Below are 23260 nucleotides of genomic sequence, written 5' to 3' on the forward strand. Positions count from 1 at the left end.
AAGAACTGAAAAGCGGAAGATTTCTTTCCTACACTTAGCATTAATGTGACTTCTGGTGCTGCATGGTGGTTTATCTGATGGTGTAGTCTGGTTGATACGTGGTGAGTTTCAGCTTCATGAGACTTCCATCCGTTAAACGTGATTGTAGGTTGGCCTTTATGTTCTTTAGATGTGAGAAAGACTGCCCACATGCACACGTGGAGCCAAACATTGTCAGTACAGCAATACTCACACGCTGCAGTGTGGTATGTGACGGGCAACGTGTTCTAATCAGAGCGCCGCTTCATCTAATCCAGAACTGTATCGACTTTAAAATAGTTTGTACAAAAACCGGGACTATCATCAGTATTAAGTTATCGTAAATTTTGATGATGTGTTTTATCACATCAGCTCTTTCCCTTGTGCCATAGTCTTCAGTCACCCCGCTCAGATCCCCGCCCCCCCCTTAGCCGCCCCACCAATAACTTCCGTTGTCACTCCTTTACAACTTTATCCAGCTCAAAGCATCACACAGAAGAACTTTGTCCAGAAGATTTATTTATTGTTGCCTCAAGAGTTTAGGAAAGATAACATTTGATTTTTAGGAGGAGAAACTATTAAAGGAATAACATCACTGTTGAACTACAGTGTTGGTTTAACACATCAAACCGTCAAACAGCAAACACAAACTGCAGCATGAACCAATTCTGCAAAGAAAAACCCCAATTAATTTCTGTCACAAACAAGTTTCTTTATAAAGAAAACAGGAAAAAAGGAATGAAATCATCCTAAAGCAAATCAGTGAAAGAGTGAATATCTCCAGCTGGTCTCCTGCTGTGGTCTGCTCTCTATATATCCACACTACACTCCACAGACTTTGGATCCAGGTATTTGTACGGTAGCGGCAGGTCCTTGTTCCTGTCTTCAATCTTTTTGCTCAAAGCTTTAAGTTTTTCTTGGAACTTTTGGATTTCGCTGCAAGGACCCTTCTCTATAAAATATTCCTCATGGAAGTCCAGAAGAAATTTCTGAAACAACAAAACCAGCTTTGAGTCAAAATGAACCCAAGCATTTGTCTGACTTACAGACAAACATGAAGTTCATGTACTTACACCATCACTGGGAGCTTTGCTGAGCAACCTAACTACCCCCATGATGCGACTTGTGGTCTGAGTGTCAGGCAGTGCTTCCATGATTGAGGCCTCGGTCGCCTCTCCCTTCTTGGTGGGTGGGGGCTTTTGCATGGTGGAGGGGCCGTTTAGCATCAATCCATAATAGTCATTCTGCAGAAATGAAAAGCAGAAACATTTGCTTCAGAAGAAGATTGTTCCTAAAGTTGCAGAAATGTCATAAAATTTAAACAATGTGAGAATTTCTGAGTCAGCTGTTAGAAGGGGAGGTTTTCCAGATTCTTGGATTTCTTCCAGATCATCAAGTGGAAGTGAAATATGTGCCCAAACAGACAAGTAAACTAGAATGAATGTCAAATCCATTCACATGTTAGTTTCCTAAAGTTCACCACTGTTGTTTTTCCACATCCAGAGAATCCAAAGGGAACATTCTTAGAATATTCTAGACACTGGATGGTCACATGACTTTATTCCAAGTCTGTCCGAACATTGGACTGGAATGATCCGTGTAGATGACATCACACGTGTGTTGTCCTCTGTGATAGTCATTTTTTACGTTTCAGTAAAATAAATTTACCTTGTCTCAATCCAAGTAGTATTTTCCTAGATCGATTATCATCCATTGGATTTCATTTTGAAACGATTTTATAGCGGTTTAATTTAATTAAACTCTTGCCTATAACAGATCAATCTGATTGGATAAATCAATTAATTGAATAATCGTTTACTCGTTGCACATTTAATCTACATTTACTGCTGTTAAAGAGATTTTTTGATGTAATTTGTTGTAGTACCGGCGTAAAGAAATGTTTACTTTCCCCCATGATTGTGTTAGTGTTGATTGGAGTTGATTTTGGTTCGCGTGTTCGCGATGAAATTCTTTAACTCCATAGTTAAAGAGCTAAATCTTCTTCTTTTCAGTCAAAGATGTCCAGCCAACAATTTAACTTAATTAAAACAAGTGTATTTATCCCCTAAGGGCAATTCTTTTTGAAAAAGCTTGACCTTTTTTTAGAAAAAAATTATATACAGTAGTATAATTCCTCAATCCAAGGATAGGTCCAATAGTACACAATCCATCCATCCATCCCTTTTATAAACCCACTTTAGTCACATCCGGTGTCCCAGGAATACTGGAGCCTATCCGGCGACTAACAGGTAAAGCTGGACATTGCAGAACCACACAGAGACACACAACCAAACGCACTCACACCTGAGGAACATTAAAAGACACCAATTAACCTAAGAAGAATGTTTTTGGACTGAGGAAGGAAGCCCAAAAAAACCCACACACGCAGGAGGAGAATATGCAAACGCCACACAGAAAGGACACAGCTGGGATTTGAACCACAGCCTCCTCAGTGTGAGGTGAAAGTGCTAACCGCTACAGCATTGTGCAGCACTCACCTGTCCAGAGTTGATGGCTGCATGCTGCACAGAGCAGGTGAACATAACCATGGTAACAAACTTGACCAGCTCATCCACAGTGTTGAACTTCTGTGGGATTCCTGTGGATTGGAACAAATGACTGCATCACTTCTGTAGATTGAGGTAAACAGATCTAGTTGGGGATTTCTCTTTGTGATGATGAATGTTTCTTCCTCATCATGAATCTGGACTTCTGGGAAGAAGCCACAACGCCACAGAGACATAGAGCAGCTGAACTTCACAACTTGATTTATTGCAAAAAGCGCAAACATTGCGAAAAGCAATTCCTGATCATGCCCCCCCCAAAAGAAAATAACCACAGCAACAGACAAATCTGCTAATAAGTTTCTTAATTTCCTTCTGGAAGAAATTAGAACCAGGAAGATGTGCACGTGCACACTGCCACACTGCTCCCTGTCTGCTCCATCCCTCCTCCTTACCTACAGTGTATTGATGGACAGTTTTTTTTCGCTCATCTTAGTGTCAGATTTTAACCTTTGATGTAACATTTGTCTTTCCAGCAGATCTGGTATAATTGTTACAGCTTAAATTAATGACTTATTCAAATCAGTGCTTGTATCCCCCACCTTTTCATCTTTCTTCCTTTTACTCTCTTCCACCCTCCCCTCACATTCTTCCCCTCTCCCTCCCCACACACACTAACTGTAACAAATAAATAAAAAATAATACGACAAAAAGGGGTTTATACAAATCTACACTCTAGTTTCTCGAAGCTATATAACCTCTTTTTGTGATAGTAAAACCTGTCCAACACAAAAAGCCTTCAGCTCTAATCTGTTTGCTCAGCTGTTGGACAGAACAAGTTTAAAAAAAAAAAAAAAAAGACCCAGGAAGATGTTCAGGATCTGAGGAGCAGAAGCAGAGCTCTGTGCAGAAACTAATGGTGTGCCAAAATATCGATATGGCGATATATTACGATAATTAGTCCCGCGATTGATTATCGATACGTCTTCATCAACTATCGAACTTTTATTTACGTTGAAAGACCCCGTAAAACGTTATATTGGCAATCCTTTGGTAAGACAATTCTTCGGAGGGTCGAGAGGGGGCTCTCGTTGCGAGATTGGCTGTTGCGGGCGGACGAAGAAGAATACACATTCAAACAAAGATGGCGGAGGGGAAAAACAATGAGAAGCGAAAGCAGCAACTTAAAAGACGCGCCAGCAACATTGAAGCTGCATCACCCGGAGTTGTGTGAGAAAGCCGTGGCTGCTGCTGGCCTGAAGCCGACACAGCCCTGCACAGATACCTTTTCCCAGACGAAGCTAACGCCGTCTTCTGCGAAACAGAGCAGCGGCAATACCAAATGGAAAACTGTCCTTCCCTGCAGCGCGGTGGAGAACGAGGGATTTCGGTTTTTATTGAATGCATTATAGCCACGCTTTGACATTCCCTCTCGGAAATACTGAAAAAAGGAACCCTACTCTGTACGCCCAGACCAGAGCTATAGTTGAGATGGAAACGGAAGAAAGAGAGGCATCCCTGCCCTTAGAGCCCCCTTCTCCTCAAAGCAGCGGTAGAAGAGCGGCTACTTGATGCTACAAATCCTGTGATTTTCAAAAATACATGAACATATAAACATACATCGCATGCAGCTTTTCCCCAAACGTGTTGTTCACAAAGATGTTTACTTTTAGATTTCCCTGGATCTCAATACCATGGAGACCTGCCACCTGCTCCCCAGGAGAAAGGAGACGGATAAACCAGCGATCCTCATCAGGTTTGTGAATCACAAACATAAGCTAGCTCTGATGAATCAAAAGAAAAATCTCAGAGGATCTACTGTTTATCTGAACGACCATCTGACCAGAAGGAATGCTGAAATCTCCAAACATGCCAGGCTTCTCAGGAAGCGTAAGCAGATTGAGAACACTTGGGTTAAAGGCTGCAGGATTTACGTCAAACCACCGGACCGGGCCAAGGTTCTGGTTGTGAACACCATGAAGGTTTTTAAGAAGCGCTTGATTACGGTTGTCTGAAACAACATGCAGTAATAAATCGAAGAGCCAAATAATTTCAAGAAATATGACACCTGGATTCATCACTTTCTTCATCGTCTGACGTCACCTGAATAACAGCAGAGAGTTCTGACATGCAGACAACTTGACCTCAACTTTCACCGCAGCTGATATCAGCTGAAGAAGGATATGGACCTGAATCTAATGTCTGCAGACATAACATCAAAGAGAACTATTAACTGTTTTGAACCCAGAAGATCAGCTGTTATTCAGCAGAAGAAGAAATGCCAACCTTGGACAATCGACAGATTATGGACCCTTTTATTTTTTTCCCTTACAGCATTACTTTAATATATAAAAAAAAATATATATATATATATGATATTACTTCACTTGCTCCAAAAATTCATAAATTGATTCAAAAATCTTTCCTAATGTAACATAATTTTGCACAATTTTTTAACTTTTGATACTTGATGAAATTTTGCTTTGAAAATTCCTGAAACAGTGTTATGTCAATTTTACTGATATAGTATTATGTTTTATTCATATTAATGGCTTTTATAAGTAACTTAATCTGCATATATTTTAGATGACTGATCTGCATTTGTCATGTTGATTTCTAAAATAGGTATTTTTTACATAATAATTAAGTAATCCATCTTTGTCGTGTGCTTTATTGATACCTTATGATTTTTAATTCTGTCTGATAAAAACTGGGAACCGGATATTGATAAATCATGTAATAAAATGGTTATAGTATAACAGGGTGGGATTATATAAGTTCGCTTCCTTCCACTCCCTTTCAAGCAATATTTATTAATATGTCTACTTATCCTACAATTGATTAGTTATTGTATGAATGTACAACTGATGATTATATTGTTTGGTGTATTATTTCTACTTAATTGCTTGAAATAAACCATTTCAAATCAAATCAGAATTTGCACTAAATGGTGTCATTTATTTTTAACAAAGACACTATAATTTGTTCACAGAATTAATATCTGATTCACAGCTATTTGTTTAAATTAAGCAATGGCTATGGTTTTGTTTTTCAAAAGTTAATACCAATGTGCCTGGCAGCTACTTGACTTATTCATTTTTTATCCTGTTTACAGCAATTTTATACTAAATAATGACACTGCTGTTCATGTTGACTATTGTTAAAACCAAATTGTACAGATATTTCCAAATGAAAATTGTCATTGTTTGTCAAAAATAGAGTATTACTGATTGCAGCAATGTTATACAAAAGTCTGTTAGTCATTACACCAAATAGGACACAAGTTGTTTATCATCATGGTGTTTAAAAAATGAATGGGTAAATAATTTCCAAAAAACAGTTTTTCAAGTTCTTCTTTCTTAAAGTTTGATATATCATGAGTTGTTAGAGACGAGATCTATCGACTATCACAATATCGCCATATCGTGATAGTATCGTTATCGTGAGCAATGTATCGTTATCGTATCGTATCTTGAGGTTCCCAGTGATTCCCAGCCCTAGCAGAAACAGGTGAAACATTTTTTAAAGAATTTCTTTAGACATAATATTCATTGAAATCTGCCGACTGCTCCCCAGGAGAAACCAGCCATCATCTTAAAGTTTGTTAATCGGAAACAGCTTCAATGCAGCAAGGAAGAAGATTGGAAAAATGTCAACTTAATAAAGTGAACAGAGTAAAATAAAAAGGTGGAGAAGTCGCAATACATGTGCTAAAATTAATTAAAACTTAATACGTTTACAGTAACTGAAAATGTCAATTACAGTGGATGGAATACTGGAATAGATTACATTTAAAATATGTAATCAGGGAAAATTGCCATTATAAGCTGTAGATGTAGGTCATGACCTGCATCTCTTTCAGACATTTATGTAAACTGTTAAACATTTTTTATACTTCAAAACAAGAAAAAAGTGTTTCTGTGAAAAAATACTAGAAGCATGAACCAAAAAAATGGGATTGATGATGATGATGATGATGAAGATGAAGATGAAGATGAAAGTATCTGAGAGGATTTGCTCACCCGGATCATCTGAGGACGCCTCTTCTTCAGGTGATGATTCCTTTCCTTTTTCTGAGAATTTGAGAAGAAAAAAATCTACATCACTCATATACAGTGGCAAATTTTGATATGGGCAAAGTGGGCGGTGAACCAGGGTGCGGTTCATAGGGGGCGGCATTTTCCGTGCCCGTTGCATTACACATAACATGCTACTAAATTCAAAGAGAAAGCTTTGAGCTTTTATTTTGACATGCCTGCAGCTGCCAACACTTTACGCTCTTATTTAAAGACATTAGACTCTTAACAATGTCTTCATCCTATTCCCTCTTCACACTTCACAAAAAAAACTGAAACTATGTATAACAGGCTTATGAAAAGGAATTAGGCAGAAGAAACACCCGTGCTCAACCCAAATTCGACAAAAGCAGACAATGGGGATTATTTCCCACAATTCCCTGCTCCGACACAGCAGACCCGACACGCACGTGACCACCGCCCTTTGCTGCAAAACGCTTGCGCCCACACCTCTCGGTAGTCTTTGGGACATAAGTCAAAAAACTCGAGAGGGGGCGCAACTCACTAGTGGCTGGCTGAATCACACTAACAGGTGATCGGGAGTCTTTTTCTATCTGACAATCAACTCTGGGCCGCAGCTGCGCCTCCCGTCATAGAGACGGAGCCGTGTGTGTCAGAGGGAAGGGGAGGGGGAGGGTTGGTGGGCGCAGACCATTTTTTATGGATTGAGGTTTTTTGGAGGATTTCTGCTGTTGTTGTTGCACAAATTTAGGGAAATGCCAAATATTTTTGGAGTAATACCACTGATGAGTTCTATGATTTAGTTTTTAATGTTTTATAAGACCTAAAAATAGTATTCGCAATAATTTTTTTTTTTAATCTAATCCCTCTGATATGTTTCACAAAGACACACACAGGATGTCACACATTAAGAAATTATTGCTAAAAATGAAGCAGGAGTCCAGCTCTAAACAATGATAAAAGAGCAAAGAAAACGGAATTATTTGATTTGTTATTTCTTATTATTATTATTTCCAGGCTTTCTTTGTTTTGTTCTGCAGCATGTTCATATTTGTATAATTTTGACAGAATATATTTCTATGGAGAGCAAAATATTATAAGTTATTTAAGGTTTAACTTGACACACAGACACAGACACACACCATGATAAAAAAAAGTAATAAAATGATGGAATGCAGTGACCTGGCTTCACCCTGAAGTGGGAAAACGATATTTTGGGGACATGTCAACATCAGTGACCCCCCACCCAAGTTTACGGAGTACACTACCACAGAACCCCCCAGATCCGATCAAAAGAGTCAGACCTGGGAGATCCCGTTGCAGGTACCCTGTTCACTGAGAAGGGTCATCACTGATGTGGAGGATCCCTCAGAGGAAAACTCTGGAGTTACACAGAAAATGTAAAAGGAATCTAATTAAAATTAAAATATATTTAAAACAAGAGCAAGAAACAAATAAGTACATAAACCTTAATAGACATATAAAATGGTAAGTGAGACTAAAAAAAACATTGAAAATAAATATATAAAATAAATACAAATAAATAAATAAATGTATAAACATACACATATAAAACTTGTAAAAATTGAAAATAAATAATTAAAACATTAAATAAATTCATAAAATTCCACTAAAAGTTAAATTAAAAAGGTAAGTCTTAAGCCTTCCTTTACAAACATGAACAGTCTCTGTGGCCCTGAGGCATGATGGGAGGCGGTTCCACAGGCGAGGTCCATAAAAACTGAATGAGGCTTTGCCGTATGTTTCAGTTCTAACTTTTGGGATAACCAAGAGGCCTGTATCAGAGGACGTCAGGGTCTGCGAGGGCTCATACTTTAAAATCATATCTCATAAATATGAAAGGCCGAGACCACAAAAGCATTTATAAACCAATAAAAGAACTGAAAATGGGTGTAATGTGTTCCCGCCCCCTGGTCCTCATCAAATTGATAAACACTTGTTTAATATTTCAAAACATGATTAGATAAAAAAAGGAAAACGTATTTCTGTAAAAAAATACTACAGGCATAAACCAAAAAATGGGATTGATGATGATGATGAAGATGAAGATGAAAGTATCTGAGAGGATTTGCTCACCAGGATCATCTGAGGACGGCTCTTCTTCAGGTGATGATTCCTTTCCTTTTTCTGAGGATTTGAGCAGAAAAAAATCTGCATCATTCATATACATTGATGTATCAAATCAAATCAACCTTTATTTATATAGCACTTTTACAACAACACGTCACTCAAAGTGCTATGCATAAAATACAATCAAATTTAAAAACAAGACAAGAACAGTGCCGACACACAGACACGCACACAGACACACGAACACACCATGATATAAAGAGTGATAAAAAAGTGTTTCTGTGAAAAAATAATAGAAGTATAAACCAAAAAATGTGATTGATGAATCTACTGGAAGACTTGAAAATAGTTCATGTCAGAGAAAATGATGAAGATGAGGGAAGTCAGTGGAGCCAGAGGAATGGCTGTATCTCCCCCTGACGGTAGAAGATGAAAGTAACTAAACATTTTTACTCACCACTCTTTTCTTGGGACGCTTCTTCTTCCTGTGTTGATTGACTTTTGAGGACTTGGGGAGGGGAAAAAATCTGCATCACTTTTTTACATTAGTGTAAATTGACAAACATTTATTTTATTCTTCAAAACATGATTAGATAAAAAATGAAAAGTATTTCAGTAAGAGGATGCCAGACACAAAAACCAAATATGGCATTAATGAATAAACTGAATAACTTGAAAGTAGTGATTTCTGATTTTTACAAAGCATTTGATACAGTAGAACAGAAATTCATTTTGCATCAACTTAAACACACATACAAATCTGTAATAGGTCTCTTAAAATAGCAGGTGGTACCTGTCCAAGATTTAATCTAGAGAGAGGGATTAGGCAATGTTGTTGTGTTTCTTCATATCTTTTCCTTTTAGTTTCTCAACTGTTAACAGATCACATTAAATCGAGTGCAGTAGAAGGTATCGATCTCAGTGACAAAGAACTAATTATTACTTGCAGATGACACTACACTTTTTCTAAAAAATGAAAAGCAAATTCCTGTTGCTTTTGACGTTATTGGGACATTTTCAAAGTCCTCCGGCCTTTGTTTAAATGTGAATGAATCTGATCTAACGGTAATTAAAGAATGTGCTGCTACCACATTGTATAATCTTCCAATTAAAACTGAAGTGAAATATTAAGGTTTTTTAAAAACAAAAGAACAACATGCAAGAAGCTCCCTAAATTTTAACCCAATAATAGAAAAAACACAGAAGAAATTGAATCAGTGGCTCTCCAGAGATCTATCTTTCAGAGGAAGGATTTTACTCAGCAAAGCAGAAGGTATTTCTAGCCTACACTGTCAACACGAACATTCAAAGTAATTAAATATAATGAGTAGCAAATACTCAGTTTTTAAAGAAGCTCTACTAACTCAATCATCCCCTGTTTTGAGTATATGTAACTAATAATTTTTTATTTAAAAGAAATATGTTTAAGTTAAGTAAATTAAACTTAAAAACATAATTAACATGTAATTTATAGGTTTAAGTACAGCATCCTGGATTTCTTATTTCTGTTGTTACAAAACGTGGATTAAACATTTCGCTGCCCCGCATGCTCTGAATTTCTTTTTTTTTTAAATATTGTAGCGACCTGGGGGTTAGCCCCGCCTTCAGCCCCTGAGACTTCTGGGAAGTGGGGAATCTTGATGTGAAAACCATGAGTGAGAGAGCTGGAAACAGAAGTGACACCCATGCTGTTTGGCTGTTTGTGTGTTCAAATAAATGGAAGAACTAGACAGAAGCATAGTCTCCTTTAATCAACAAATAATTAGTCAAGTAATATACTCCTTGTAGGATTACAATCTAAATATGTATTTAAAAGGTTTATCTCTTTTTATTTATTTAAGTTTATATATATATTATATATTTTTATTTAAATTTAAGAGTATTTCTTTTTATTTTAGCATTGCAGAGAAGGGAGTGAGTCAATGTTAAGCAGATGTCAACATTTTGCTTTTTAAGTTACCGTCACTCTTCTTTTTTAGGCAATCATTTGCCTAAAAACATTAAAGTTCTGAAAAGCATGGTTTTGAGTTTACTGGCAAAGTAATTGATTATCCCTGCACAAGAATTTAACTAATAAATAGTTCTAAATGAGTTCTGTTAAGATAAAATTATGTTGTTGTTTACTTATTTTTTTGAGTTATGCAAACTTATTCCTGTGGCTTTAAAACTCAAAACTGCGAGCCATAATAACTGATGACAATTAAGTTGTCTTAAAAGGAAAATGTAAGTTATTTTTAATGTTAATACTTGACTTGCACAAATTGACACTTTTAAGTAGCTGAATGGAGTAGCACACAATTAAACCTTTCATGTTATGGAAAACTCAGACTTTTAAGTTAATCAACAAAAACAAATTGTGGCAAATGATTGCCTTAATTTTTTTAAGTTCTGGTAACTTATTCGGGTTTACAGTGTAACATACGCAGCTTTGGATTTACATGATGATAAAGTGATCAAAGAAATTGACAAAATGCTTTTTAATTTCATGTGGAAATACAGAACTCATTACTTAAAAAGAAATGTTCTCATGAACTCCTATGAGTTAAATCAGTATATCAACAGTATTCGAAATACAGAGAAGCAAAAAACAATCAGAACATTATCTGTATGCGATAGATTCAGCAGTTTCTCGTAGAGTTTAACCCCCTGGCTTACTTCTATTTCTATTCTTGTACTTCTGTTTATTGTTATTTCTTTACGACATATGTGTATTTGATATTTGCAGTTGTGTTTTTTATTCCATACCTAAAAGTGCATCCTTGTAAAATGGCATAATGTGCAATAAAGTTTATTAAAAAAAAAGTTGTGATTTGTTCATGTCAGAGAAGAGGATGAAGATGAGGGGAATAAATTGAATCTGGAGATTGGCCGTATCGCCCCATGAAAGAAGGCAGATGAAAGTAACTAAATGGATTTACTCACCGATCTTTTCTTTGAAGAGCTCTTCTGTAAGAGTAGAATTCTTTGTATTTCCTGAAGATTAAACATAAAACCTGCATCACTTTCAGACGTTCAGGTAAATAGATAAACATCTGTTTCATATTTTAAATAAAGTTTACATGATGGGAGGGGGGGGGTATGTAAGATGATGCTAGAGACATAAACCCAAAATTAAATTGATTAATGAATGTACTAAAAAACTTAAAAATAGCTCATGTAAGACAGATGTGTCAAACTCAAGGCCTGCGGGCAGAGGCATGCCTATTCTGCCCATGTCCTACCAGCTGTCCTTCTACAGGTGGTTTTCATGGCGCTTTCCTCGACCACTGTGCACCGTTTCCACTGCCATTTCATGTTATGTGGCCCGCAAGAGTTTTTAATTTCTTAAAATAAAAAATAAAAATTGGTGTGTATTTATTCGTATCTAGGGGGAATCAGACTTGAAATATGGGTTTGGGCAACTATACATTAGGACTGAAACACTGTCCATATAACCTAACCTGATAGAATCAAATGTAAAAGGATTTATGCTAAAGTAACAAGCATACATGTTTTCTATGCAACTGTATTGTCGCTTTAAAAAGTTATAATAAATAAACAATAAGTTATTTAACATTAAGGAGTAGTTACATTTATTTTTCCTTGCATTTAGTTACATGTATAAGTTATATCTGGCCCTTTGAGGACAGACACTATGCTGATGTGGCCCTCAGTGAAAATGAGTTTGAGACCCCTGCTTTAAGAGAAGAAGATGGATAAGTGGGGTAAATGGGGGTTACACTCTATCGCCCCCTGAAGGAAACCAGCTGAGGTAACTGAGAGGATTTGCTCACCAGTTTCTGTTTCACTCAGAAATCCATGTTCAAAGATTTCCTGGATCCACTTCTGCAGTTCCTTGTCTTTTTTAACGTCACTGTCCTCCTTATAGTAGTAGCTGAGAGTATCCTTTACAAAGCTTTGAGAAACAGAAACAGTCAGCAAAATGTTTTCTTTTCATTCATTATTCATCATTGAAACAATGAATAGGACTCTACTTATTATGTAGCCACATGGAAGAACTGTGAGGAAATGTGAGGTTTATTTTCTGATCTGAACTTGGACTAAAACCCTTTTGATGGACAGTTGTGTTTGCTGCAGACACACAGACCATAATAAGCTGCATTTAGCTTAAAATGGAGAACAGTGGAGTAGAGAGGAGGTGAGTCTTCAGCAGGCCAGCCTGTTCATCTCTAACTTCTGTTCTTCAGACTGTCAGACCTGTAGCTCCTTCATGGATCATCTCCACCTCAGCTCATTCTGAAGCATCACTTCATCCACACAAAGCAGAAAGCCTGAACTCCCTCTGTACTGTCTGTCTCTAACATGGACTATGATGACGGATAGAAACGTCCTGGAAACCTGTGCATGATGTCCCACAGCTCCAGTCCATCATCTCTGTAGTGGAAGTTTTTCACATCTTCCAGACCTCGCTCCTTGATGTCGTCAGGTATGCAGAGAGACTTGTAGGTGATGTTGGAGAGAGATCTCTGCAGGATGGTGTCCATACCTTTTCCCCCGGAAACTATATACTACAGAGCAGACAGAAAAGTTACAAACTTTCCATGAGACTTAGATAATGAAGTCTTGTGACCGTCTTCTCTACACACATTGGTGAAAACTCCATTCTCAGAGATGAGACTCTGTCGAGCCAAGACGTTGATCTGCAGAGTGTCATGTGTGTGACGGATGAGGATCTGAAACAGAAATGTGCAGCAGTGGTTACTGTGGAATGGAGCGTTCCAGCTCATGAAGACACTGCTGCATCAGCTTCAGGTACCTTGTAAACAGGATGAACTCTGGGTAAGTTTCTCTTTAGAGCAACGGCAAAGACCTCAGCCAGCAGGTGAGTGCGCAGCAGGTGATAGTTGAGCTCATGCAGGTTGAAATCTGCACTTCTCACATACAGCTTTGCCAACAGCCAGTCCAGCTCAGAGTCAGAGGGAAGAAAGATGGGGTTGTCCTCTCCGGGTTTCTGCTTCAGCTGCAGGAGAAGACCAAACACAACAAATCCTAATCATCAGTGATAATGAACCTCAGGGTGTATTCAGTCTGGAAAAATCCTTTGATCGAGTCCAGAACCTTTCGTTTGGTCTGTTTTCAGACTGGCATCAAATGGCCCACTCTGTTAGGGACCAAAGCTTGCAAACAAAACCATGTGACTAAAGATCTCTTCAGTCATTGGCCGGGAACTACGAGGGCCGGTCAAAACATCAAGTGTAAGACAGACGTGCTGCGCTTTATAATTCATATCGGGACAAAATTGTATATTTTCATCACCTACCTGTCTCACTTAAGGAGATCCTGAACCAGCATTCATTGCCAGTTCGTTGCCCCTGATGGTGCATAACCTGGTCTCTCTTCTAGTAGTTTTGCCAGAGTATTCATGTTCATGTCTAACTATTGTGTTGCCTCGCCTTCAGGACATTCTGACGAGGAGTGGACACCTGAGTCATCAGATTACCTGAGCCACATAACCTCTCGGAACACCAAGAAGCTCAGACCACATCTCGGGCCATCTCTGACCTCCAGCCACGCCACGATCCAACTCCAATCACCATCCTCTTCTCAAGCCACAACTGTCACGAGCTGCCCCCAGCAACTTCACCTGCTGCTCTCCAGCTTCCAGCCTCTTCAAGATTTCAAGCCACCCCGCATTACATTAAACTTGACTTACCAACTTACTTACCTTGTGTTTCCTTCCAGCGTCCAGCATCTGGGTCTGCCTTGCCTAGCTTGCCATGACAGAACGAACTGGCCAAACTCCAGACCCAGCTGATTCGGAAGGACTCTGTCACACAATCTGGTAGCAAAGAGCATTTTTGGAACTTCACTCCAACGCCATCTCACGGATTACAACTATTCAAGAGGATCTTAATTTACGAATCAACGGTACATAACGAACTTTTAATGAAATAACTGGTTCATCGTGTTATCCAACAGTTCCTGCCCATTTTCAACCTTCCTGTGACAATCTTGTTACCACTTTTGCCACGTCACCGGGAAATTACAGCCTCCAACCGGAACCCTTCCTAGGAGATGTTCAAGTCTGTGGAGGTTTCCTATTACAGTGTCAGTTGATCTACCAGCAAGTACCTAGGTACTATCAGTCCGACCATAGCAAAATTACGCTAATCATTAACTCCCTTCGCAATGAAGCGCCACAATGGGTTCAAGCATACATTTCGGCCAACCCCATTTCTACACTCATCTATGATAGTTTCATTAGTGAGTTCCTGTTAATTTTTCATCAACCCCGCAAACAGGAAAGGCCACCTGTAAGCTGCTAAGCCTTAAGCAGCGCAATCGTTCGGTGAGCTATCACGTGATTGATTTCCGCATCCTAGCAGTAGAAGCCGGCTGGCCCGATCAACATCTGAAAGGTGTTTTTTATAAATCTTTAAATTAACCTATTAAAGATCACCTTTGTAACCAACCTGAAGCCACCACATTTGAAGAGCTTGTAACCGCTGCCCTCCGTGCTGACATCCGACTTCGGGAGCGGCTCAATGAATGCAAACAATCTCACAATACCATAACCACCCCCGCCATCCTTAGCTCTCCCTCTCGCTCTCAGATCACTCCTTCTCCCAAGTCGTTTGAGGAACCAATGCAGATTGGACACTCAAAACTGTCCACAGAAGAACGCCAAAAGCGTCACGAAGAGGGCTCCTGTTTTTACTGTGGCAAGCAAACAGGGACATTTAGTTAATCAGTGCCCGATTCGTTTAAACTCCCGAAACCCCCCATTAGAAGGCAGGCCGCGGGTGGCTGTGCGTCACTCAGTCTGTAGTTACTTCTTCTTACCTCTCAAGATCTCTTATAAATCGTAAGTTCATAGTTTTCAGGCCCTCATAGACTCCGGTGCAGAACAAAGTCTGATAAATTTCGACCTCGTCTCCAAATTCTCTCTTACAGAACAACTAGATACTCCCATCAAAGCCTCTGGCCTAGGGGGTCAACATCTTTCCCGCATAACTCACTGTACCAAACCCATTTTTCGTCTGGCAATCATAGGGAAACCATTCAAATTTTGATAACTAAGTCTAATCATACCCCCATTATTTTAGGGTTTTCATGGCTAAAATTACACAATCCTCAGTAAAATTGGACACATAGACAGATATTGAACTGGAGTGGTTATTGTATGGCCAACTGCCTTCAGTCCGCTGATCCCACTATTTCCACTCCTATTGTTAACTCCCCAGACAATGTTGATCCGTCAAAAATTCCCACCTGCTATCATGATTTGAGCACAGCTTTTAGTAAAACCCAGGCTTGTGCTCTTCCACCTCATCGGCCTTATGACTGCGCCATAAATCTCCTCCCCGGTGCTCCCCTTCCCAAGGGCAAATTTATAATCTGTCCGGCCCAGAGAAAACATCCATGGAAAATTACATTCAAGAGGCTTTATCCCTGGGTCCCATCCGTATGTTTTCGTCCCCTGTGGGAGCTGGGTTCTTCTTTGTCGAAAAGAAGGACAAGTGATTATTACTATCAAAGACAAGTGTTCACTTCCCCTCATCTCATCTGTTTTTTATTCTATCCAAGAAGCCAACGTTTTTTCTAAACTGGACTTACGTAATGCCTACCATCTCGTACGTATCAAGGAAGGCAACAAGTGGAGAACTGCCTTCAACACACCACTTGGTCATTACAAACATACTGTTATGCCCTTTGGATTAACTAACGCACCCACCATTTTTCAAAGACTGGTTAACGATATACTCCGTGACTTCCTCAATTGTTTCTTTTTTGTGTACCTGGAGGACATCCTCCTCTATTCTCACAAAATCACCCAACACGAAAATCATGTCCGTCAAGTACTGGAAAGACTGTTAGAAAACCAGCTCTTTGTCAAGTGTGAATTTCATGTCTCTTCCGTTCAATTTCTGGGATATATCATTGAAGCAGGACACATTCGACCGGACCCATCCGAGATTGAGGCAGTCAGTAACTGGGAACCCCCAGACACCCGCAAGAAACTACAGCAATTTCTGGGGTTTGCCAATTTCTATCGCCGTTTCATCAGGAACTACAAGAGAGAGGCATCGCCTCTCCTCTTACCAAACTAACTTCCACTAATCATTCTTTTCATTGGGGACCAGATGCACAAGCAGCCTTTGACAAACTAAAGCAACTTTTCATTTCAGCTCCCATCCTCATTCAACCGGACCCCTCTTGACAACTCATTGTTGAGGTGTACGCCTCAGACTCCGGCGTTGGAGCTGTCCTCTCCCAAAAGGAGGAATCCTTAGGTAAATTAAAACCCTGCAGAACAAAAATATGATGTCGGCAACAGGGAATTACTTGCAATAAAGTTGGCTCCAGAAGAGTGGCGTCATTGGCTGGAGGGGGCGGAACAACCGTTAATAGTATGGACAGACTTTGGCTTATTTATGCCCCGCTAAAAGACTAAACTCACGTCAAGCCCGATGGTGTTTGTTTTTAGACCGCTTCAACTTTACCATCACTTACAGACCTGGCAGTAGAAACGTCAAACCGGATGCTTTATCCCGCAAATATAACCCATCTGAACATTCCATCTCCACCATCCTACCTGAAACCTGCATTATTGGAAACCTCACTTGGGATATTGAGACCAGGGTCCTACAAGCGCAAGGTAAGGAGCCTGACCATGCACCATGTCCAAGAGACACTCTGTTTGTCCCATCTTCACTCAGGTCAGAGGTCATTTCCTGGGGGCACGCTTCTAAAGTGTTCTGTCATGGCGGAGTTCATTGGACCATCAGTCTAATTTGCAAGAGGTTCTTCTGGCCCTCGCTGGAGAAAGACGTTGGAGAGTACATCGCAGCCTGTAACACTTGCGCCCGCTCTAAGTCTTCGAACTCTGCCCCAGCTGGATTACTCCAACCACTACCTAGACGTAGTCGCTCCTGGTCTCACCTGGCAGTTGACTTTGTCACCAGTCTGCCACCCTCTCATGGTAAAACCGTCATTTTCACAGTTATTGACCGGTTTTCTAGGATGGCTCATTTTATTCCCCTTCCTCAACTACCCACCCCCACTGAAACTGCTAACACCCTGGTCAACTTTGTGTTCCTTCACCATGGCATCCCGTCAGATATTTTATCCGACAGGGGACCCCAATTCATCTTACAAGTCTGGAAGGCCTTTTGCTCTGCCCTCGGAGCATCGGTCAGTCTCACGTCTGGTTACCACCTCAGTCTAACGGCCAAGCTAAGAAGGCCAATCAGGAGCTGGAGGCAGCCCTCCATTGTCTGGCAGCACAAAATCAAAAGGACTGGTCCCAGTTTCTGGTTTGGATAGAGTAGGCTCACAATGCTCATCCTTCCTCCGCTACTGGGGTATCTCCATTGGAGGCCGCACTCTGGTACTCACCACCTCTGTTTCCGGCCCAGGAATTCCAATCGGCACAGGGTAGTGGGACCCACTTACCAGCCTGGACAAAGGGTCTGGCTCTCGGCACGGAAGCCACCTCGCGGAAACTGGTGCCACGTTACATTGGACCTCACGAGATGGACAGGATCATCAATCCCTCCTGCGTCCGTCTGAACCTCCCTGCAGCTACACCCCTCATTCCATGTCTCACAAATCAAACCTGTTATGGTCAGTCCTTTGTGCCCGCCGTCCGCTTCCCCTCCACCCGCCTTCACGGTTCGCCGGGTATAGGATGTCCGACGCCGTGGCCCTGGGTTCCAGTTCCTCATCGACTGGGAGGGTTGCGGTCCTGAGGAGCGGTCCTGGATCTCCCGCTCCCTCATTCTGGACCCCTCCCTGACTGAAGACTTTTACCTGGCCCACCCGGATCGGCGTCCTGGAGGCGGTTGTTGAGTGGGGGGTACTGTCTTGGTGCGCTTCTTGAAACAGTAACACACCTGTTGCTTTTCTGTCGTTAATTTATTTATTTATTTATTTATTTTTATTTTTTAACTTGTCCTGTCCAACAGCTGGGCAGAAAGATGAGAGCTGAGGGCCTCTTGTGTTGGACAGATTTTACTTTAACAAGAGGGGTTATTAATCTTCAGACAAACCAAAGGTATGTCTGAGTAAACCCCTTTTGTAATTGAGGCCAGACTTTATTAATTTCAATCATGTCTGAAAATCTTTGGTGTTGGACCGGACGGAAAAGGAAAGGAGGGAAGAAAAGGGAGTGATGTTAGAGAGAGAGAGGGGGGTAGGAGGGTGATAATAGGAGGGGAAGGGGGATAAGACCATGAAGCAGCATAAAGCAACAAGTTTACTGGTTGTTAATCATTATGGTAAGGTTCAAATGTAGTACAAAAAGGGCGGAGCCTGTCCACACACACACTCAAATGTTATAAACACACCTGCTAGCTGCAAAAATGTCCACCTGTCGACATGTACACAAAACAGATAGTGTTCACACGCATACTTATGCCTTAAAACCAACTAGTGTGAAATATTTCAGTCATTCAGTCATGCAAACTGTTAGTGCAAAGGTGAGCTAACACCTGTGCTCAGGTGAGTGTTTATGTTCTTCTAAAATGGATGGTGGAACGTTAAAAGAAGGAGGGAGAGTGCCCAGCCATCCCCACCCCAAGACCCCCACCGCAGCAGCAGCAGCAGCCGGAATCCCCCCAACGCCACACGGGAACAGGCAGGGAACAACCGCCGCCCGGGCGACCAAGCCCGCCACCCAGGCCAGGGCCAGCAGGACCGCCGCAAGGCCCCCAGAGCCAGAGAGCAGGGAGGCACGGAGGGAGAGAGAGCGCCGCCCCAGCCCAACCAGGAGAGCAGCCCCCCCGCCGCGCCGGGAGAACCCAACGCAGGGCCCCACCGGAGAAGGACGCCCACAGCCCCAGACGAGCACCCCACCACCACCCAGGAGTTCCGGGCATCCCCCCGCCCCAACCCCAGGTACGAGCCAGGACCCCCCAAGGGAGACCCGCTCCGCACTCCAGGCAGCCATCCGCCCGGCCCACGGTTGGTCCAGGGAGGAGCGAGGCAGGGGCCCGCCGCCCCCGCCCAAGAGGGGGGAACCCCGGGGAAAAAAGAGGGCCCACAAGGGGTGTTGTAAATATGGCCCGACCACAGTTGGAAATTTGGCGGGGCCCAGCGCACAGGAGCAAGGACCAGAACCCACCCCCCAGGGATACGAACACTCCCGGCTCAGATGTAATGTGAACCCCCCCACCGCGCGGAGAGAGCACCGCCGGGCCCAGGAAGCCGGCACCCCGGGGACACGGCCGCCGTTGCAAAGGGGCCCGTACCCCCCACCAGGGGACAGATGGTCCTAGGTCCCACCTTCCTTGCAAAATGTGTGTGCGTGTATGTGTGTTTGAGAGGGTGTGTGTGTGCATGTGTGTGTGTTTATGTTGGGATGTATATATTGAGGGGGGAGGGGTGTGTGTGCTAAGGGGGGTGCAGTTAAAATTGGCGGGTAGGGCACTAAGGGGACATCTCCTGATTACTCACAGTGACGTCCCCTCAGCCTCCCCACCAAGGGGCCCTAAATGTCTAAGGTGCGGTTAAAATTGGCGGGTAGGGTGCTAGGAGGACATCCGCTGCTTGCTGGCAGTGATGTCCAAGCACCCCCCCTACCAAGGGCCCTACATGTCTAAGGTGCAAAATAAAACCGAAAGAGGGGGGGCCCACTCCATACGGCAACCATAGGAGGGGGGCCACTGCCTAGTAAACCCCCCCCCCCCCCCCCAAGGCTCATCGCAGGCTAAGCCCCCCACCCCCTCACCCTATTATGAGGTTATATGAGGAAAGGGGTAAGTTGGGGACAGCTGGTAGACTGTCCCCCGGTGGTCAAACAGCTGTCCCCCCCCCCCCCAGCAAGGGGGCCAGGCCCACCCAGCCCAGGGGCCCCACCCCCGGAGGCGCCGACACCCCAGGCCCAGCACCACCCCCCCCACACAGAGAGAGAGGAGCCAGAAAGCGTTGCCCCCCCGGAGCAAGCCCAGGCCCCCACCCCCAAACGCCGGCCCTAGAAGAGCTCTGGTCAGGCTTCGACGGGACCGAGGCAGCCAACCGGCCGGGGAAACCGCCGATGGCCTCAGCGGAGACCCCGACTCGTCAACTCCCCCTGCCCCGTACCAATAGTGCCCCCCCCCTCCCCCAGTATGCCCCCCACAAGGCAGGGCCGACAAGACCCCCCACCCCACCCCACCCCCAGACCCCGCAGCCGTCGTTAATTTAAATGTTATCATCTTGGTGGCTTCATAAATCTCTATAAAAAATTAAGAGTAGTGAACAGAGAGGAGAGCAACTGAAAGTCAAACATCTGAGTCTGAGATTTATCCTCCTATGATCCATTACCATGAATACATTTGGATGTGCAGTCACAGCATCACTAACAGACTGTTGGACTGTTTCTCCTATGATCATCAATCAGGTAGAGACAAGGTCCCACTCCATGGATCTCACTGATATACATACTGTCAGGGGCTATCTGCATTCTCTTCTCTGCTGTAGAAGAACACTCCACTGGAATCTCACCTTTACAAGACTTTGGTGAGACCCAACCGAAGACTCAAAGCTACATGTTTCCAGCAGGTTTCAGTTTGTGTGGACTGGGATACTAGAGATCTGAGTTTCCATATCTGTCATCTTGCAGCACTCGCTTCATCACCTGAATAGCGATGGGCATCATCATCTCCTCTTCAGTCTGGTGGAGCAGGACAAGCGGAGCAGCCAAGTACTGCTTCTTGTCGTTGATGGTGTTTGTTTCCACTCCGTCCAGAATCTTGTAGTCGCACAGGAAAATGTTTCCTTTCTGTTGAAATGAAAGCAGGAGAGAGTCGCTCTGTGAAGCAGATGGACAATCTAAACTCAAGCAAAGTGTCTGACTGTGTTGATGTTTACCTCCATTTCTGAGTTCAGACTGACTGCAGGATTTTGGATGACTTTGTCAGTAACAGGAAAGTTATCAGGAAGGCTTCTTATGCGTTTGATCACCATGGGGTTGATCCCGTTCAGGTACTGGTATCCAAAGAAGGAGTCCTTCCTCCAGTTTTCGAGGACTGAAAGAACAACTTAGCTTGACTTCTGTGTGCTGAAATGCAGAGCTTCAAAACCTGGATTCTTACTGATGTAGACTCATAACACAACAAGTAATCAGAAAGACAAATTAAAATATTAAGAAAATATTGCCATTAACAAGAAACTTCAGTCACATTGGAAATTTTCTGTCAGGTCATCAATTTTATTTCCAGTCAGCTGTTAAACTATCAGCTGTTCTATGACGGTTTCACTTGGTGTGCCAAATTATTACACTTTTTGGGCAGATCAAAATGCACTTTAGGCCAGTGGCATTACAAAAACAGCTATTCCTTGAAGTACAAAAACTTAATAGATTAAGAACATGTTTGAAACATGGTGACACTTCTTGCAGGCAAAATGGCTTGCTCTGACAGAAGCTCATTACAATTGTAGAAAAAAAAGTTTTGAATATTATTAAAGACGTCAATCAATAACATTTGTACAGTTGTAGGAATATAGCAAAGACAAAATACCTGGTGTTGGAGGAACTAGACATTTGTAGAAATTCTCAATTTCCTCAAAACTGCTCCATGTTTTATTACGCATAAAATATCCAAGAATCCTCTGATATATACTACAAAGAAAAAAAACAACAAAAAGGTTATTCCTTAACCTAAAACAACTGTGACATGAAAAATCCGTCAGAAAAGAAACAGGAACTTTACACATCTAAGTGCTCCATTCCAGTTGAAATAATACTGGCAATGGTGGAGCTGTCATCATGAGGCAGTGAACAAATTGAGTCTTCTTTCATACATTCCGGAATTCCTTCCTTATAGACATCCCAGCTGAGGAAAACAGAAGAGCAGGAATGTTAAAAACAAAAAAACTGCACAATTTAAAAATGAGTATAACCACTGAAACATCCCTATTCAAGAAACAGAAAAGGTTAGTTAAGAACGTCTTTTCTATGTACTAAAAGAATTGTATTTTCTCATGTAAATGTGAATTAATGAGATAAATGCATTGATGAGTAGATTTTCTCACCAGTAAATGCTCTGCTGCTCTCGGAGCTCCCTCTTCCGGACAGTTCTGAGATTTTGATCTGTCTCTTTAAAGTCCAACACAGCTAAATAAAAGACGACAACAACACAAATGTCTCTTGTTGTTTGGTGGATGTTGGGCATTTCTTTATTTGTGCTTCTGGTAAAATTTTAAGCACCTTTTTTCAACCAATTCAATATGAAAATTGACTCAAACACACAAACCTTTTCCCTCTCTGAACAAGTTGATATTGCCATTAGAGATCCAGTGGTAGATGGGAAACCTGTAGACCTGTTTGCTCTGAGTTTTTTCCACTTCCACCATCCCAGGGAGCCACTGAGTCCAGCTGATACGACCTTTCTCAAGCTTTATCATCTCGAGCTCCCCGATGTCTTCAGGGCAGCTCACAGTGACTGTTGACTTCTACAAATCAGGAGAAAAAGCTTCAGAATTTCTGACACAGGAAGAGCTCAGAGCTGCATGATCATCAGCTCACTCACATTTCCCTTGCTGAATGACTCTGACAAGTGGCCAAGACTTGTGCTTTCGCTCTTCCCCTTTGTGCCATGCAGAGATATGTAGACCAAGTGTAAGGTGAAGGAAGGGGATGCATTGTCAGTCCAAACAGTCACTTTGTAGTCAACCATTTTGTGTCAA

General features: G+C 42.0%; 1 protein-coding gene across 1 annotated transcript; it reads right to left on the reverse strand.

Annotated features, from left to right (window-relative positions):
* Window positions 1-542: 542 nt before the first annotated feature.
* On the reverse strand, window positions 543-23260 carry LOC101159319 (arachidonate 8S-lipoxygenase-like). The gene is made up of 16 exons (XM_023958835.1): window positions 23104-23260; window positions 22828-23026; window positions 22607-22688; window positions 22285-22407; window positions 22093-22193; window positions 21443-21600; window positions 21210-21353; window positions 13407-13610; window positions 13237-13323; window positions 12989-13158; window positions 12424-12545; window positions 9108-9158; window positions 8657-8707; window positions 2517-2617; window positions 1092-1262; window positions 543-1007 (listed from the first exon to the last, which is right to left on the reverse strand). Exons 1-16 carry the CDS (start codon window positions 23248-23250, stop codon window positions 828-830), a joined length of 2091 nt encoding a protein of 696 aa, XP_023814603.1. The 5' UTR covers window positions 23251-23260; the 3' UTR covers window positions 543-827.

This window comes from Oryzias latipes, chromosome 9 (genome assembly GCF_002234675.1).
Source record: "Oryzias latipes chromosome 9, ASM223467v1".
NCBI classification, from domain to species: domain Eukaryota; kingdom Metazoa; phylum Chordata; class Actinopteri; order Beloniformes; family Adrianichthyidae; genus Oryzias; species Oryzias latipes.